Source organism: Ictalurus punctatus, chromosome 18 (assembly GCF_001660625.3).
Source record: "Ictalurus punctatus breed USDA103 chromosome 18, Coco_2.0, whole genome shotgun sequence".
Lineage (NCBI taxonomy): Eukaryota > Metazoa > Chordata > Actinopteri > Siluriformes > Ictaluridae > Ictalurus > Ictalurus punctatus.
The window spans coordinates 5967599-5987270 of record NC_030433.2 but is presented as its reverse complement, the minus strand read 5'-3'; the positions used below and the strand labels follow the sequence as shown (position 1 = coordinate 5987270).

The window sequence follows — 19672 nt, the reverse complement described above, 5'->3', positions numbered from 1 at the left end:
CACAGATCGGTGATAACATTAAAACCATCTGCCTAATCTTGTTGTAGGTCCCCCTTGTGCCTCCAAAACAGCTTTGAGCCGACAAGGCATGGATTTCAACTGTGTTCTGAACCTTTCTATCATAACCAGCATTAACTTTGTGTTGAGTTTTTCAGGCAGGTTGACACACACAGCTAGGAGGATCAAGCGAAGCCACATTACTATTAAAAACCAATGAACCATAGATTTATATTTGTTTATTAACTTATATTTACACACAAGTTTTTAAAAAATATCTTGGATGTGGGAAACTGAATAAATGAAAGCACTAGCAGCTTCATGCTGAAAAGAAAAAAAGAGTTTAATATGTGTAACTACATGTTGTATTGTACACTTTTCATAAAGATGGTTAAAGCTTTATGAGCCATGAGCGATAATTTTTGGTTTATCGCTCTGGGTGTTCTATGTAGAACCCTATAATAGTGTGTTTTCCTATAAGATAGAGTTGGAAGTAGAACAACTTTAGAAATCCAAAGTACCCCGGAAGAACCCCTTATATATCCTCAGCATACATATTTGTTTCTACTCAAAACATTTTGAAAGCAAGGTAGTAAACAAAAATGAATGAAACTGTATTTATTTAAGGTAATAAAAGTAAGAAGAATGATTGCCTTTGAGGCAGGGATCAAGTGTCAATTACCCCACCATGTCCTTTTTTCTGTTGACCAAATTATGAATCATGGTCACTCTAAACTCACCCGTAATTTGAGATCTTTTTATAAAATGCAAAAACAAAAATAAAAAAGAAAACAACACCAAGACTTTGGTTTATTGAACACAGTTTATTGTTGGTGTGACTGCTCGATGGGTCATAACAGCAATAATTGGAGACAGAGCTCTGGAGACTTTCAGTTGACGTTCGGAAAACTCATGTAGGTGGTGCTCCAGAAATAGACGTAGCGAGCTCTCATTTTCTGCTTGACAGAGTCCTTACCCATGCTGTTATTGATTTCCACAAACTGGTCACCTTCAGTCAACTTGGGCCAGGCTACGGGCACATCCGACTCACCAATGTTGGGGTCACTGAACAGGGGAAAGAGAGGGCATACAATACAAAATCAGTTACTCACTAGGGTGGACAAATCATAAATCCATTAGCTAGCTCGCTGGGCAAGACGCTGCTCCAGTGGTCTCCAATCTCATGGTTTTGTTGCTCAGAAACCTTATTGACGAAGCTAAAAAATGGTAGATAGCATAAGGTAATAACATATGGCTTGCTAGTTAGCTAGAGTATTAATTCGAACAAATTGTATAATAAATCACATTGTGTTTAGCTAACATTTCAGCTATTCATCTATCCTTGCTCTGATTTCTAGCAGAAACAGTGCTTAAGCACGGTGTCGATTATGAGCTATCTCTTTCAGGCTCATGTGGCGCTTGTGTATTACCCAGTCTTGGCGAAGTTGGTCCAGTAAGCGATCATGTATTTGGAGACTCTACGATGTCTGGGAAAGTAGCCCAGGGGAGTGGTGAAAGGCTTTCCAAACACATACTGCAGGTCGTCAGCATGGTCAGCCCCCATCCAGCTGGGATAGAAAGGCATGCGGCTGGGCTCTGAGAACAGGTACGAATAAGTACGGCCCGTCCTGAAAGGAGAAAAGAACCAGATTAATGAGAGCAGAATAAAGATCGCATGACTGTAAAGGTTTAAAGTCATCCAGGTCATTTTGATTGACCAGGTCACTTATTATTGAATCAAGGAAAGCCTTGTGTTGGAATCATGCTCGTTGGAAACAAGTAAGATTAGATAACATGTCCACTCGCCATGATGTACTGCTGCAAGATTTAAGGCCAGAGGAAACTTGTAGATTTCATTTACTTTGGTAATGATAATGATTCACGCACTTGGCATGTTTGGCATGTAGATACAGAGCCGTCTGTGTCGGCACCAGGAAGGTGTAGTCAGTCTCGATTTCCACGATTGTCTTTTTGATGTCGTCCTTGCCAGGCTTGCTTCCCCAGTTAGCAGTGTACTGATCATAAGCAGCTGTGGAAGCTTCCAGACCTTTATCACTGGTCAAAGCAGTCAGGAGAGCTTTGACGTCCTCGCTGCATTGGCAAATACAAAGGAATACATTGTTGTTTCTATAGCAGCAGCTTCAACTTTCATGCTGGATGCTTCACATAACCTAAGACTAAAAATTAAAGTATTCAATTGTTGATGTGGTGCAGCTTTCTGTGAGAAGAGTTTTTAAAAAAAAAAATTTGGAAGGAGTCTCCAGTGTGAGCGCTTTGTAACGCTCAGTGATAATTTGAAAACATGACATTATTCTTTAATAACCACTTTGGGGTGGAAATGGATCACACCACCCTGGTGTGGAATATTTTACTTTAACAGCATCCCTGAAGTGTTTTATTCAGTACATACACTCTTACTAATAATGGTTAAATCTTGAATATTTAGTTTGTCCTTAAAGACCCTTAGAAGCTCTATGTAGAATCTTATAAGAGTGGGTTGTTTTTTTTTATTTTTTTTATAAGAGCAAAAAAAAGAAGTATCTTTATAGTTACACAGCATTTTCAGATAATTTACTGAATATTCATCTAATACAGCACATATAAAATACAAGGACCAGAACCATCTAGAGGAAGAAAGTGATTCTTACATGGGCGTAGGCTGGAGAGGCTGGTTGATAGAAGCAATATCAAAGCCAGTGAAAATGTGGCCGTCCATGTCGTTAACTCCAGCGATATAGTCGATGTCAGCTGCATTACTAAACAGGGTGCTGGGGTCAGCGGGGAGGAAATCGCCGTCAATCACAGGTGAGAGGGCCAGGTTCTTCACAATGGGGTCTAAAGGAGGATTTTACACTATTTTTTGGCAACTTAAATCACTTATAGTATCTCTTTCATTGGTTCCCAATCCTACTCCTGGATTACCAGCATATTTAGCTGGTTTTCCTGTTGTACTACATTTAATTCAATGAATCAGGTAATTATGAACACATGTTCATAAACAAAGATAAAGTATAAAATGTGCTTCACAAGAGTATAATCAGGAGCAGGCTTGGGAACCACTCTTGAAAACACTGACAAGTATGAGACATATAGGGAAAAAGGCTTAAAGGATCTCCATGTAGGATTTTTACATATATGGACATCATGAATCACTGACAGACTGGCAAATCAGCCTTTTATCTCCATAACTATTGTTTTAACTGCTGTTTGTGTAAAAGACGACAGTGTTCCACTGTCAATGACTGAAGTGCTTCCAAGGATCTGAATTTTCCTATCAACACCAGACTTGTCCAATTTTAAATGAGCTCTCATTTCTGTTGCTTTTGGTTAGTGTAAGGAAAGTGCTTACTTGTTGCAGAACCTTTCAGGTTAAGGGTACCAGCAAGAGTTAGCTTGACTGGGTCAGTCATTTTCAGGCAGGCTGCCATGCTCTGATCAGTGGGGCAACCCACTTTCTTAGCAACCTGTCAGCATGTAAAAGATACACTTTATTATTGAACATTTTTCCCCCCTCATTCAAAGACATTTAAAAAGTAGCAGAGATGACACATGGAGTATATGGCATTGTTGATACAAACAAATCCACCCCGAATGGCGTGCATATCAATATTTTTGGTGTCTTTCATCAAAACTATTTTCATGTGTTTCAGGGCAGACTTTTCCTTAAATACTGCCATATTGAAGTGGCATCACTGTCATGTAACCTAAGGTAAAGCTAACAGGTGAATGCAGAAAGTAAACTCTCTGGGCAGTGGCATGTCCAGGTTTTTTTTTTTTTTAGACATGAGGTGGCAGATTGGTGCCTGAAAAACTTCTAATTGTGTCGTTACTAGGACTTTGCAGAATCTGATTTGTTCCTGGGTGCAGAATTAATCATCATATAGTGCTCTGTACTTTCTAACACAAGGGATTAGGTGGAAATACCTACAAAGGTACACTGATTATAATCAGCATGAGCTAGAAATGATTCATTAAGAAATATAGAGTTGGGCTGGTGACTGGGCTAGCAAGAATTATTTCAAGGGTGGCAGCTGCCATCTTGGTCCACCCACCTGCCCATGCCTATGTCTCTGAATAAAATACCAAAGTTCAATATAATATACCAGGATATTCTGTTATAGACCCTATTGATTATTCTCATAAGTTGATTAATGAAGCCAATCGCAGTATATTAGCATTTACCTCTTCAGCATAGGCTCTAGGATTTCTGTTAACAGCCCAAGGACACAAAGCAACGCCGCTCTGGGATATAGCTCTGCGAATCAAGCCTTTGTTGTGGGGTGTCAGCATCTGTACACACACAAACACACATATTTCAACTGACAAAGGAAAAAGAAATAGCCATACATGATATAGGATCAAAGGAGAACCGATCCAATTCATACCTGAAAGCTCACACTGGCCGCACCGGCAGACTCTCCAAAGATAGTGATGTTGTTTGGATCTCCACCAAAAGCCTTAATGTTCCTGTGCACCCAAGCGATGGCAGCTTGCTGATCCCAGAGACCATAGTTTCCTAAGAACCAGGTATGGTCATGTCATCACACTCATTCATAAATGATTCCAGTTTTAGGAAGCAGACTCATTCTGGTCGTCTTTAAAGATAATAGCACAGCGCTGTTGAGTTCTCAATTCTGATTGGTCAGATTCATTTTCTATAACAGCAGCTCTGATAACAGTTGAACATAGTTATTGTGTTTATTAAGGGTAAAGACAAAAATGCGTCAAGAATTATGAACTCATTTATTCCATTTCAAACTATGAAGAGGAATTTTATGTGGAGAACACACATGAGCTGTGTGATAAAGACAGTGAGATGTCCCAGTGGGGTTATTAGAAATTTAGGCATTCTTGGAACGCAGCTCATCCAATCAAATTAGTGGACCAGAATGAACTGTTGTGTAAAAGCAGGCAACCAGATACACGATATCAAACATTTGATTCTCACCGGGCAAATCTGAATCTCCAGTACTGAGGAATCCGAGTGCCCCGACACGATAGTTCACGGTCACTACCATGACGTTTCCCCGGTCAGCAATCTCCTCTCCACTGTACAGGTAGTTATCCAAGAAGTTAGCGCCCTGAGAGCCTCCAACCAGGTAGCCACCACCGAAGAAGTAAACCATGACAGGGAGGCCAGTTGAAACTACAAAGAAACACATTATTACACTATAGCCACTGCGTTAGTTCTGAAATTGAATCCTAGTCCTAGTGGCTGATAGCATTCTTACTTGAACGGCCTTGTGGGACCCAGATGTTGAGGTACAGGCAGTCCTCGCTCCCACGAGTTCCACTCTGAATCAGGTCCAGTTGCAGGCACCTCTTAGGAAAGTCATTGGCCTTCAAAACACCTATACAGAAACCGTAATCATCAAAAAATCCTTTTGTGACACTCTAATATTAAATATATATACATTCCTCTTTATTAGACACTTTATCCTGGTCAAGGTCTATCCTGGGAACACTAGGCATGAGGCAGGAATACACCCTGGATGGGACAGAAGTCCATTGCAGATCACCATGCACACACACACCTTCACACACTCATTCACACCTAGGGGCAATTCACTAGGGTCACTAATTCAATACATGTTTGGGAGGTGGGAGGAAATCTGAGAACCTGGAGGAAACTCACACGGACACAAGCAAGAGCTCAGGATCGAACCAGGGACCCCATCTGTCCCACCTCAAATAAAATTAAAATCGATTTAAATAAGCTCTGTGTCTGGATTTTAACATTTTACCAGATTAAAGTGGAACATGCTTGGTTACTACAAATTAGAAAATATGTACTATTTATGCATCCTCACATGCTACTCCTTGAGGAAAAAGCACATGCAGGATGGATAAATGATCAGTTAAGTGAAAAATAAGGCAGTGAGCTGAGGAGGAAGTCGATCAAGGAAGCAGTTATACTCACCGTTCCAGCCACGGTGAGGAATCGGCTTCTGGAATCGTCCCGGTTGTGCGGCGAATGGGACACCTTTAAAGACGTCCATGTAGCGGAAGAGTCCTACGAAATGATTCTTCCCCTCAACCAACCCTCCTTCTGTGTACACAACTCCCAGCTATGGAACACATACACACAACAATTTTTTTTTATGTTCCATGAGAATATGAGCTGTGGCCAGATGAGTCATGAATAGATAAATGTAAAGCAAAATGTTTGGTCTTTAATGTATAAAGTTCATTTTTTTTGAGGTAGAAAACTAACATATCACTAAGACTAACATAACATCATATTAAATCTAACTTTAATAGTTTTTAACCAGTGAGACAATAGGACTTAATAATATATAAAGGGTTTTCTAGACTTTTTTGTTTGTTTGGGAGAATATCAAAGCAAATTCTGTCAAAAGTTCAAATCAAGTCAAATTTATATTTAAGGACAAATACATATCAACTTCGAACGAATCGACTCACCGAAGATGCATTTGCAGCGCTCATAAAGAGCCCCAAAACTGCTAAAATTCCCAACCCAACCATCTTTATTCACTGGACCTAGCAGTAAAACCACGGATGGTTCTTCTGTCTTATATATATATATGCACACACACTTATGTGCTTGTATCTCTGCTCAGCAAAATTTGCATAGTGCTATTTTTATTTCAAGGGCCAACACATGTCTCCTTATCTTTAGTTCTCATGGTAAAAAAAAATAAAATAAAAAAAAAAATCTGGGAAGCAAATATCTTTGGTCACTTTTAAAATCGCTTCGGTTGCAATGTTACAATTTCCAAGTCCATCAGCAAGAGCACTGGTTGGAAGGAGTCTCCAGTATCAGCGTTTTGTAATAGACAGACATAAATGGTCCAGCTTCACAAGAGAGGCTGGTGATTTAAAGACTGCTTATATATTTTATAAAGTAAACGATAACATGTTTTGTGGATGGTCCTCAACACTAAACATAACTATAAACGGATAAAAACCGTCGTTCTTTCGTGTCGTTATTTAATTTAATAAGCAGTTGTAATCGTTTGCAAATTGCTGTAGTATGAGAGGAATAAATCACTTCAGGATGTGATGTAATACAAAAATAATCACCTTTGTCACTGATTATCTTCCCATAAATGTTTTATTGTTGATGTGGCTGATATTAAGCATTGTATGAACAGGGAATACTGAGTAGCCATGAAAAAGTGTGTTACAGTCCCGAAATTGGAGAAGGTGAAAGTTCTGATAATGGCCTGCCAGCTTACACCTGCGTCTGTTCCTCTAAAAACACACACCAGCTGCATTTCAAAATTGATTTCTGCAGCTTTATCTCTTTTCAGTTTCATTACTGCAATACAGATAAGCCAGGACATGCTCTGATAGCCCTCATTTATGTCTATGAAATGTCTACTAAGAAAAAAATCCAGGACAATTTTTATTATTATTATTATTATTATTATTATTATTATAATTATTAGCCACATAACATTCAGCATGTCAGTCTAACTCTCTGTATTGAACAAATAATTATTTTTACAAAAGACATTTATTCACTTTCAACATTAACTTAAGTCAACTTAATCAGCTTAAAGTCCACAATTCTAGTTTACATGTAATCAAGCATTTCTGTCTCCATTTCATTTTCACTCCCATCAGGCTTGAAATCTTCATCGTCGTCATCATCGTCTTCGTCGTTGTCGTCTTCATCCTCGTCACTCTCTTCGATTTTACGTCCGGCCCGGACAGGCCTCAGCTTCGGGGAAGACAGAGCTGCAAAAACCAGCAATTTATGTACATGTATGTACAGTTGAATACAAAAGTTTAGGCACCCCTAGCCAAATGACATACAGTATATTACTGAGATACCGTTTTAAGTAAAAAGAAGTAAACCCAATCATTATGGCAAACAATTTATATATATATATATATTATATATATATATATTATATATATATATATATATATATATATATATATATATATATATATATATATATATATATATATATAAAAATGTTTTACGAAAAATTAACTAAATTGGCTAAATTCCATGTCTTTTTATTAGGTCATTTAAACATTTGAAAACTTTGTCATCTTTACAGAAGAGCTTTTCTCTGTTTTGATGATGATGCGATGGTGCAGGAGTATGGCAGACATTTTAACAGCAGGTAACTGATTACACGCTGAATTGATCAGGTTTATGTTTGTTTTGCTGCAAATCACAGCTATCCAACAACTTGATCACCCTTAGGTAGCGAAGTTTCAGGCATCTTTATTCAGACAGAGTTTGTTAAACTGCTTCCTCACCCAACATATTCTCCACAGATTATAAATTAAACAAAACATTTCCACGTCATTTTGGTGAAATATATTAACTGTTTCTTAAAGTCGACATGTTAACGTATATTCCTGGCAGAAAAACTCAATTTGGACCAAAATTTAATTACATTTCTTTTTTGTAATCATTTTTGGCTGTTCTCCAAAGTTCAACCACAGCGACCTCCGCCAGACAACTGGTCTACACGGTTATTTTAAAAGCAGCTGCAATTCCACTTATGAATAAGCAGAAACTCAGACCGCAGAGTCAAATGATTATATAACTAAACACAAGCCACAGTCATATAAGGGTGTCTAAGATATTCAAACCACACTTGGGTACAGATTTATACTGAGTAAAAAGTTTGTGCTAGATACCATGTTCAGTGTTCAATCAAAACTAATAAGCACACTATCTGATAAGCCTTTATATCAGACCCAAATTTTCCAGTAGCACTGGAAAAAAATGCAGGTGTATCTTCTGGATCCAGAATGCCAGTCAATATTCAACTAAGCTAATGGTGCAATCACAATGAAGGTTAAAAACACTGAAAAAACTATTTATACTTATCTATTCCATTCATATGAGTGAATACATGGTACATGGTACATTATTCACAGGGCATCTGGTTGAGAACATCATCGGGACTGGGATCCTACAATATCAGGGCTCTACGGTAACAATTTCTTTTAGGTGCACTTGTGCTCCTAATTACAAAAATTTAGGAGCACAGTTGAAGTTTTTTTTTTGTTGTTGTTGTTTTTTTCTTCTCCAGAGATGGTTAATTTACCACAATATAACACACAAGTAGGCATGAGAAAACTTAAGCTCGTCAATTATGACAGAATTTAGGAACATAGTGTGAGCCATGACAAATTAATTTACCTTCTGATAAACTAAATTTAATATTTTCAGTTAATTTTACAGGCTGTATGCAAAAAAAACCTCAATGTTCAGTATTTGAAGTCTGCTCCTCTTAAATATATTTAAAGCTACACTATTAGACATTTTCCACCGTCATGGTTCTGGGCTGGAGTCAGTTCTCGATCCGCTCTATGTACATTGTGTATATATCTGAATAATCTCATATAGAATGTGATTGGGTGAGTCCATTTAGACGTCAGATGCAAAGCGCTTTAGTTTAATGGTATTCATTACTGATGCTCCAATCAGGATTTTTACAGCCGATACTGATCCAGATACCAACCTTGTTTTGTTTAAGCTTTAATCAGGAGGTCTGTCATAAACAGTTAAACGTAACCTCTCTGCTCATGGTCAATGTTAATTGAATTTAAATAATAGCGATGAGAAATACTGTTGGTTAACTGATAAATAAACAAGCATAAATTATTTATTTTTAAATAGATTAAGCAATAAAGAGTCCTAATTAAAAATAGACTAACACAAGCATGATCCATATTAGGAAAAAAGCTAATAGCCTTCCAAGGAAATAGCAAACTAAGTTTAATGTCAAATTGATATTAAATGCAATCCATAGTAATTAAACATCATTTAATTTCTCATTTTATGAAGTTATTATAACATCTATTTTTTTATATTAAATTATTTATTTATAACTAAGTACATTTTCTGTCTTTACATTTTATTAGTTTTTTTGTTTGTTTGTTTATCAGTTGTTCCTTTTAGATCGGTTCCCCCAGTACACTGTTGCCATGTCTGCTGATAATATTGAGTTATATTTAAATCAAAACATGGAAACTGGAGTTGACTTTTCTAGTGATATCTGGCAACCATTAAGTTGTTTAAAGAGAGTTTAAATGAAGTGAATGCGCTGTGCGTGAGCCGGGACGAGTTGGTGAAGAGAGTGAAGGAGAGCGGCAGTGTACTGTATGTGTACAGACTGAACAGTTGCTACTCTTGATTATGATTGGTGAGGAATTATTTAATAAAGAAGTTTGAATTAAAACCCACCTTGTAGCGTTAACATTATTATTAATTTACGGCTGTCCCTACACGAGCAGGTCACGAGCAGTTTTAGTTTTTATTCCGATTGTATTATACAATTACGAACAGGTCACTCGCACCGGTGCTCCTAAATATTTTTATGCAGTCGCACAAAGAACTTTTCAATCGCAAATGCGAGTGAAATGGTCGCACTGTAGAGCCCTGCAGTATGCAACAAAAAAGTCGTTTGAGCAAGAGGTTTCTGCATTACTTCATTTCAGATATGAAGCTGGCTGGACAAAAGACCATGTGACCGTTCATTCATCCTTAGTGACTGCCTGGTCAGGGTAGCAGTGGTTTAAATTAGGCTACTAGTTTCTTCATATTTTGAGTAATAGAACCAACTAAATTTGTGAGATAGGAATTTAAAAAGGACAGTCCCGTACACATCTCTAGTTGAGACAAATTATGAACTCGAGTGACGTAGCTGAGGTTGAGGAACTGTCCACTCCCACTTCAGGGTTAGATCCAAATGCAGATACAAATACAAATACTTGGAGCACTAAACAGATACAGATTAGGCATTGTGAGACCCCTAACATTTACCCCTAGTTTGTATTCTTTTATTAGCCAACAGTGACTAAACTTGGTGTAAAACCTAGTTCTATTCTTGCACCAAAAGGACTGTGTGATATGTGCCTGTCCAAAGCAACAGCTGTGTGCGCCAAGCACTTACAAGGTCTTTTGGCTCGCGCCACCTGCGCGATCATGGAAGAGATGATGTTTCTGAGCTCGTCTGAAGTCCGTGGCAAACACCAGCCGTCACGCTCGTCGCACACTTCCTCCTTCCCGTCATTTTTATGGATGATGCTTTTAATTCTGACAGGGATCAATCGTGAAGAGGCATTCACTAGACATGCAGGCAAGTGTACTGTAAAGCTGTACATATTTAACATTTAGAATTTTCTTGAGACAAAATTCATTTTTAAATGTAATTTAGGGCCTTACTTCTCTACATCCAGGTCGCACAGCTGGTAAAACATCTGTCGGTAGGGTGGTAACATTCCCTCACGGAATATATAAACCGAATCCTGCAGTAAATTGTTTTATGTGATTTTTTTTTTTTTTTAAATCGATGAAATAGAATTATAATGCCACTATATGTCACTAATTGTTGGGTTTTTTTTTGTCATCTAGTAAGTGCTGCAACATATAAAGCAAAGCAACATACAATACACTATTGAATTCTTGAATTGGATCGATCAGAAGGTATCAAATCAACAATTTATATTAATGCACTCATTCTAATATGTTTCTATAGTAACAACTTATATAGGGATACAATATGGCAACCTCTCTACATCAGCATGCTCAATAAAACTGTTCAGATGGTGAAGTGTGCTATGAGGAGATTTATTAATCATTTTTGGAAGGAGTCTCCAGTGTTAGCACTTTGTTACAGAAAGCCGCCACTGTTGGGCCCTTGAGCAAGGCTCTTAACCCTAAACTGCTCAGATCTGTAAATGAAAAATTTATACAAGTCGCTCTGGATAAAGGCATCTGCCAAATGCCATAAATGTAAATGTAACATGACACGCTATGGGTTTTTTGTGTTATTAATTTCGAGAGAGAGTGAGAGAGGGGAAGGGGGGGGGGGGCTGATGATGGAACGAAGGTTTGTAGCTGCTATAATGTAAGTGATAACAGAACATCAGGAAATGCTGGAATGGGAAATGGGCCAACATTGGGGTGGTAACGGTAATGCTGCTGCACATCTGGCCAGTCATTATCACAGTTATTTTAAAGGCCAGACAGATGGATTAAAATCAGGACTGTTGCAAAGAGCCAATACCAACGAAGTGAAATTTTCATAATTTTAATATACAAAAAAAAAAAGAAAATCTTCAGATAGACAAAACACACAAGTGCCCTAAGAGAAGGTATAGATTAAATTTTTACCTTAAGAATGTATTTTGTTGAAGAGGATAGGGTGCTTGATGAACTCTCCTGGGCAATGTCCTTCACACTAGCTGCCTGAGGCGCTAAAAGTGCAGTAAAAAAATTAATCAAAGGGTCAGTGGAAAAGAAACAATGCTGATACCTTGAGGCAGATGGGTTACAACAGCAAAATAAAGCATCAGGTTCCACTCCAGGATGAATCTGAGGCTCCTCCAGTATGAATCTGAGGCTCTAGTGGACACACGTTCACCCAAACTGGATGAAGATTGGAAAATCATTCATCCGTCTAGTTTCAATCGTCCTGTAGACATGTTCAGGTGTACTAGTGTTCCTAATAAAGTGCACGCTGAGAGTATATTACAGTGTTTTCCATAAAGTATAGTAGAATGTGCTGTAAAGCCTTATCAGTTGTTAATTAAAGAAGCGATATAAAGAATGTTCCAGACAAAAACAATGGCCTAGAAACACCTTTAAGCTCACAAGAACAGCAGGCTCTATGAAACAATACTAAGTATTCCCTCACCTGCCTTGTTGACTGAGGTTGGAAGAGTGTACTGGTAGGCACTTCTTTTAGCCTTTACTGGTATATCATTGAAGCTATTTCCTACGGAGAGAAAAACAGAGAGAACAAAGCATCACAATAATTACAAATGTGTTTTGAACAAACTAAGAAAAACTAGGACAAAGTAAATGTTTATGGTACTGGTAGATGAACAGATTTGTACGAGTCTATTGCAAATACTTGATCCAATTTCTTTTCTTATTTATAAAATAAACTGATAGAATTGAAATACAGCCATATTGTACGTGCAGTCGGACTCAACCACTCGTGGTTACTCACCATGTCTCACTCCACAGCGGATTCTGAAGTCCAGAACCTGGTAGATTTTGGCCTCCGTGTGCTTACGGGGATCATAACCAAACCTCACCCACAAGCTTCTCCATGGCCCGGTCAACTGATGCACGCACACACATACATACATACATACATATATACATATATATATATATATATATATATATATATATATATATATATATATATAAATATACATACATATATATATATATATATATATATATATATATATATATATATATATATATATATATATATATATATATATATATATACACATATATATATATATATATATATATATATATATATATATATATATATATATATATATATGTTATACAGTATAATTCAATGCACTTTGCTACTAAACAACTAAGGGTCAATATATTATATGATATTTACACCATAGCACTCTTGAATTCTCAGTTCTGTTTGGTCAGAAGGTTTTGATACATTTTCTATTAAAGGTTTAGTTTTATTGTTATGATTTATATTCAAAGGTTTATATTAAAGTGCTCATTCTAATATGTTATCACTTCTATACTCCTGTAGCTTACACTGGGATATACACCGGGACGGGGACGCTGCACATAAACAGATTTTTTTTGAAAACCCTGTGATTGTTGATATCGTGAGGTTGTCTGCAAGCAGAGGTTGTTTATTGAACATTTTAGGAAGAGGTCTCCAGTGTTTGTGCTTTGTAATTATTTAACAGCCAGGGTTAAATCTGTTCGTTTAAGTTTTCTGACACTTTGCGTCTTGTTTTATAGTTTCTCTATAACATTACCATTTTGTTTTAACCTTAAGGGAAGGGAGAGGGTGGGGCAGGGACGACAGTAAATGTACCTATAAACGGATAAAAATAAAAAAAAAAGAATAAAAAAAAAAGTATAGTGTGTCATTCTTTAATTACTACAAATTGTAATCTTTGGCAAATAAGAGTAACAAAAACAAAAAGAAATCAGGTTCAGGGTAGTAACAGTAATGCATCACACTACCCTGTTGCTGATTCTTTTTTTATATATATATATATATATATATATATATATATATATATATATATATATATAACAGCATGCCTTCAAATTGTGCATTAATCCTTAGTAATATATAATCACATTGAAAGATCTGATATGAAGCAATGTGACTTCCATCCAAACGGTCAGATCAGAACGTTTACATCAATCACATGTGATTTGTCATCATTATTTGCTAGCCAGTTGAAAAAAAATAACGAACAAAATGATGTTCTTTCACTCACCATGTAATAAGCCAGAATGGGGAGCAGGATCTTCAGCTTCTCCGGGTGAATGTTGATGTTGGCTTTAACGGCATTGCGGGACCATATGGGCCGTCTTTCAAATAGCTGTGTGTGGGAACATTGTCGCATATAACTAAACGTACCATAAAAACACAAAATGGGGATATTCGAGCTGACTTACTACTACTTTTTTCGGGAAGGTATTAGCTGTTCTCTCTCACATCCTAACAAGTGCTTGCTTAAAGGCAGGAACACTTGGAAGAAAAAAACCTTTAAAACTATATATAAAAGGTACTAAAATTAACTGTAAAACATAAATATGTCCTACACCTGCCTAATTTGAATGAAGATTTTGTTCTTTCTTCAATTAGTTTAGATCTAGATTGTTAAAAAAAAAAAATAGTGTTGTGAAAATGTGTTTGCCCGAGTTTTTCTGTTTTTGTGTATATCTCATACTAAATTGTTTCAGAAATTACAACCAAATCTAAATAAAAAAGGCAACCTGAGTAAACACAAAATACCGTTTTAACTGATAAAGTTATTTAGTGAAGCAAAAAGGTTATCCAATACCAACTGGGCCTGTGTGAAAATGTATTTGCCCCATCCAGCAAGTCACAAAAGAGCCAAGGACAACATCAAAGGAACTGCAGGCCTCTCTTGCGTCAATAATGGGTACTGTTCATGACTCCACTATCAGAAAGACACTAGGCAAAAATGGCATCCGTGGAAGAGAGGCGAGGGGAAAACCCACTGCTAACCCAGAAGAACATTAAGGCTAATCTGAATTTTGCCAAAACACACCCTAAAGATCTTCAAAACTTTTGGGAGAATGTTCTGTGGATTGATGAGTCGAAAGTGGAACTGTTCAGAAGACAGGGATCCCGTTACATCTGGAGTAAACCAAACACAGAATTCCACAAAAACATCATCATACCAACGGTCAAGCATGGTGGAGGCAGTGTGATGATATGGGGATGCTTTGCTGCTTCAGGGGAGGGGCAACTTGTAATAATGTTTACCAGAAAATCCTATAGGAGAATGTCTGGTCTTCAGTCCATAAATTGAAACTCGAGCGCAACTGGATTATGCAGCAAGAAAATGATCCAAAGCGCAGGAGTAAGTCCTAGTCCTAGTCCTAGAAGTAGGTGAAAGACTGATGAAAGTTTAAGGGGACAATTAGTTTTTCACATTGGTGATAGGTTTTGGAGAATTTTCTTTTGCTTCAATAAATAAAACAAAACAAAAAAAAAAAACCCTGTATTGTGCATTTACTCAGGTTGCCTTTGTTTTATGTTGTATTTCGTTTGAAGGTCTAAAGCTATTTAGTAGGAGATATGCACAACAGAAGAAATCAAATACTTTTTCACAGCACTGTATATTTTTATAACATAAAGGCAACATAAATCATATATTCCCAACACTTCAGTTGCAAATGTCTTTAAAAGCTTACCTTCCTCATTTCCTCCTCTGCCTTGAGGTCACTGTGGTGCATAGCGTTTTTCTGCCAGTTCACCTTAGCAGCCTCTAGTGGCTCAGTTGGGACAGTCTTATCTTCAAAAATCACAAATATGGCATTATGGGCTCTCCGGGCTCGGTTAGGACCAATCAGGTTCTCTTTGGTGAGCAAATGCGGAGCGTTTCCTTCCCTGTATATTTTGAAATGGTAAAATAATGGAAATGATTTGAATACAAAGAACGCAGTGTGTTTTACATTAGACTTTACAACATTAACCAGCTAAACCCAGCTGATTGTTGAAATGATTCAAATCCAAAGGTTACAAATTATTTTTTAGACCATGATGTTCATGTAGTTTTGTTATCTGGCCAGCTGAATGCATGGTATAGAAAATGTCTGATATATCTCAAATGTATTTGCATACTGGAACATGACTGGCTCTTATATTTTATGATGCAATAACACTTGAATGCCACACACTCTATACTCAAATCTTTTTAAAATTGTTGATGATGCAATAATCATTTTTACACCTTAACCACTTATAGTAATTCCCTCAATAAGATTTAATCATAAAAAACATTCAATAAAATTGACTTTAACGCAAATTAATTTTTATTTGACCATAATAGGATTACGTGCATGAATATGGGACTTATGAAAAAGCAGTGTGCTTACTTGTGGACAATATCTGGCCGGTAGTAGTAATCCACCGGGTTGTCCAGACGAGAGAAGATGGGAGGTGGAAGGAAGAGCGGCACAGACTGGTCAAAGAACGCCTTCTTTTCAGGTTTGCACAAAATGACCTTGTCATACAAAGAGATCTGGGATCCGTCAGCCTCTCTGTGCATAGCCAGGTACTGAAAATCTGCCATTCCTTCATGAAAAATAAACAGGTTTAAGTTTAGAGGATTTTGTGGGAGAATTTTGTATTAATGGAACATTGGATAGAGTAGTGTACCCTGAAATTTATACGTGGTGTCTATAAGGCCCAGGATCTCCATGATGACGTGAGATTCCCCGCTGCGTCTGTTTGTTCTGCGCCGCACTCGGATGAGCAGGTTGGTGGAAGAATAGCGATTCCCACATACAGGGTGACAGAAAGGGTCCTGGGGACGATACCGCAGCTCCAGCCGTTTGGACGAGTCTCCATACGTCTGTTAAAAAGAGAGAGAGAGAGAGAGAGAGAGAGAGAGAGAAAGAGAGAGAGAGAGAGAGAGAGAGAGAGAGAGAAGATGTATTCTTGTATCAGAATGACACTTATTCTTATGCACATACATTATGCATATATCAAAACATAATGTACAGAAAAATGTATTAATTTCCAACAACAGCACACACTGAAATGGGTTTTTTGCACTTCTTATATACTGCAGAAACTTTCCAACATTATTATCATTTAATTTATTAACAAATATACTTTAACTGTTTATAGCAACATTTAATGAATTATTTCCTGCTATAATTTACGCTGTAACAGCTATAAACCATTAGAACAGTTATAAAGTCGTTCAGTGACTAGTCTGTCTTTTTTCCTCTCTCGAAGTTAATAAGACAGAAAAGAACCTGCAGCTTGTCATGTTGTCATAAATCTGATTTACCTGTGTCTGAAAACTTTCAACTGTTACAAAGTGCTAACACTAGAGACTCCTTCCAAACAACAAACAAACAAACAAACAAACAAACAAACAAACAAACATCCCCTTACAGTAAAATTCCCATGATCAGTTTTTCTAATCTGTTTATGTGGAGCAAGTCTCTGTGTAAAATGTTACAATAGAAATGATGATGATGATGATGATGATGATCAGATACAAAGTAAAAGAGAAAACCTTAAATTGGACAGATGTTTTAAAATTACACAAATAAATAATTTTTTATTATTAAATCAGTAAGGTTAAATGATCACCTTGGACAGCCCCTGTTCCCCTCCAATGGTCGCCAGCATTTTGTCCACATTATTAACCAAACCCGGATATTCAATACAAACCAGTCTGGTCTCTGATAACGGCACCGTTGCGGCGTCTTTACTTTTACACTCAGCCTCCGTGTCTGAGGAGGCTGTGTTTACTTTCACGTCCATTACTATAATATTAAACTAACCAAACCCCCACACGCACTCATGTCAACATCAACATGAGCGAAAATGTCTGACTGATAAAACATTCCGGGTGGAAACGAAACTAAATATACTTAGTTCCGACGCTGACGAACGTGACCCAGAGAAATCAAATTTTGGGGGTCATAAAAAAATAAAAACATTTTATCATTTGTAAAGTCTACAAATCCAAAAACAGTTCCTTTCAACACTTGTCATTTTTGCGAATACCGACTATCGTTTAATACACAACATTATAAACTAAAATAAGACCTTTTATTTTGAAAAGGCTGGAAACCTCTCAATGTCTGTGAGTGTTGCCAGATTGGGAGTTTTCAATACAGACGTTGTAATCTTTTTCAATTTGCTGTTTTGTTTTCCCTGCTCAGAAAACAAAAAAAGGGTTTCACTAACGTTAACATTTGGTTCTCTTATGATGAATTTTTTAGAACCATTTTATAACCTTCTGGAAACGTTATCTCCTGGTTAACAATGTTAGCACTGTTCTTAACAAGTACTGGGAACCGTTAACGTTCTTTTATGGTGACATGACAACTGATAAGCAATGTTCTCTTATGATAATGTTGCTTTTAGGTACTGTTTTGTTTTGAAACTACAAGAACAAGGACCCTCCAAGAACATTCCTGTAACGCTGTTTCATGGTTTCAGAACGTTCACAAAAAAAAAATAATAAAATAAAATACTAAAACTACAAACTAATGTTCCAGGAACAATCGCTTCAAGGAGGCTTCTGAAGTTCTCCGAAGGTTCCTGTTAGTTAATAGGCCATTTAGATAGACATTTACATAGAAGTTACAATAGGTAAGTCACTGTTTAAAATATTTCACAAAGGAAATGGGGATTGATAAATATTCTGTATTATAGACATGAATGTGTATTCTGCAAAACCAACATGGACTAGTTAGGCTACAGATTCCTACAATTCAATAATTGTATTTCAATATAAAATAAAATCTTCATGAGATTGTTGCCTACATGTTCAGTAGGAATACATGAATAATTTTGTCTTAAATTACTTACATTTAAGAAGTTCTTTTAACAATCCTAGGTTACCACAACGTTCCCTAGAGATTCAAATTATTTAAAGGTTCTCCAAACTATCACATGTTACCGCAAGGTAATTTAAAACTTATGGGAACATTTGAAGAACATTCTCTGAAATATACTGTGCAACAAGGTTAAACTGATCTAAAAAGATCTGTTCTTAGAAATTTCAGGAACCAAAAACAAACATTCCCAGAATGTTCTGGGAACATTTAACTTTTAGCTGCATTATTCTTATTCATCCATTTTCCATAGCTGGTGTGTGGTGGGTGTTCTGGCACACTATGGTGGATGCTACACACTGGTGTTGGTTGAGGAGATTTCCCCCCATACAATGTAAAATGCTTTGAGTGCCTAGAACAGTGCTATATGAATCTAAAGAATTATACCGCCTATCCTACACATCCATCCATCCATCTTCTATACTGCTTATCCTTTTCAGGGTCACGGGGAACCTGGAGCCTATCCCAGGGAGCATGGGGCACAAGGGGCACACATTCACACTCTACAGACAATCTGGAAATGCCAATCAGCCTACAATGCTTGTCTTTGGACTGGTGGAGGAAACTGGAGTACCCGGAGGAAACCCCTGAAGCACAGGGGAGAACATGCAAACTCCACACACACAGGGCAAAAAAGTTGGGACGCTGTGTAAAATATAAATAGATTTAAATAAAAACAGAATGCAATGATCTCATAAATGCAAATCTCATAAACCAATGTTATTCACAATAGAAACTAAAAGGCTGGAATATTCTTCCTCTTCTTCTTCTTCTTCTTCTTCTTCTTATTATTATTATTATTATCCAATTAAGTAA

General features: G+C 37.0%; 2 protein-coding genes and 1 long non-coding RNA gene across 4 annotated transcripts; 1 reads left to right on the top strand and 2 right to left on the bottom strand.

The window, feature by feature from the left end:
- Positions 1-801: 801 nt before the first annotated feature.
- LOC108279340 (bile salt-activated lipase) lies at positions 802-6581 on the bottom strand. Its single transcript, XM_017493520.3, has 11 exons — positions 6421-6581; positions 5918-6065; positions 5229-5348; positions 4946-5143; positions 4383-4513; positions 4180-4287; positions 3347-3461; positions 2646-2832; positions 1885-2088; positions 1428-1625; positions 802-1062 (listed from the first exon to the last, which is right to left on the bottom strand). The coding sequence occupies exons 1-11, from the start codon at positions 6481-6483 to the stop codon at positions 888-890; spliced, it is 1647 nt and encodes a 548-aa protein (XP_017349009.2). The 5' UTR covers positions 6484-6581; the 3' UTR covers positions 802-887.
- Positions 6582-7362: 781 nt separating this feature from the next.
- On the bottom strand, positions 7363-18001 carry gtf3c5 (general transcription factor IIIC, polypeptide 5). Of its 2 annotated transcripts, none has more exons than XM_047161736.2 (11): positions 17601-18001; positions 16653-16848; positions 16370-16568; positions 15686-15881; positions 14236-14340; positions 12954-13068; positions 12636-12716; positions 12113-12195; positions 11162-11244; positions 10890-11092; positions 7363-7701 (listed from the first exon to the last, which is right to left on the bottom strand). In XM_047161736.2, the coding sequence occupies exons 1-11, from the start codon at positions 17772-17774 to the stop codon at positions 7538-7540; spliced, it is 1599 nt and encodes a 532-aa protein (XP_047017692.1). In that variant the 5' UTR covers positions 17775-18001; the 3' UTR covers positions 7363-7537. The 2 variants fall into 2 exon arrangements, with proteins under 2 accessions (XP_047017692.1, XP_017349001.1); XM_017493512.3 differs by having other exon boundaries at positions 10890-11032; positions 17601-17996.
- On the top strand, positions 8846-19610 carry LOC124629141 (uncharacterized). Its single transcript, XR_008398334.1, has 2 exons — positions 8846-8924; positions 19297-19610. It is a non-coding gene; the product is annotated as an uncharacterized LOC124629141 (long non-coding RNA).
- The last annotated feature ends 62 nt before the right edge of the window (positions 19611-19672 follow it).

Excerpts from the sequence above, each read along its gene's own strand:
- gtf3c5 (XM_047161736.2), bottom strand. The coding sequence starts at position 17,774 with ATGGACGTGAAAGTAAACACAGCCTCCTCAGACACGGAGGCTGAGTGT. Across the intron at positions 16,849-17,600 it reads GGGAACAGGGGCTGTCCAAG|ACGTATGGAGACTCGTCCAA; the intron begins GTGATCATTTAA and ends TCTTTTTAACAG. Across the intron at positions 13,069-14,235 it reads CCATTCTGGCTTATTACATG|TTGACCGGGCCATGGAGAAG; the intron begins GTGAGTGAAAGA and ends TGCGTGCATCAG.
- LOC108279340 (XM_017493520.3), bottom strand. The coding sequence starts at position 6,483 with ATGGTTGGGTTGGGAATTTTAGCAGTTTTGGGGCTCTTTATGAGCGCT. Across the intron at positions 2,833-3,346 it reads CCTGAAAGGTTCTGCAACAA|ACCCCATTGTGAAGAACCTG; the intron begins GTAAGCACTTTC and ends ATCCTCCTTTAG. Across the intron at positions 1,626-1,884 it reads CTACATGCCAAACATGCCAA|GACGGGCCGTACTTATTCGT; the intron begins GTGCGTGAATCA and ends TTCTCCTTTCAG.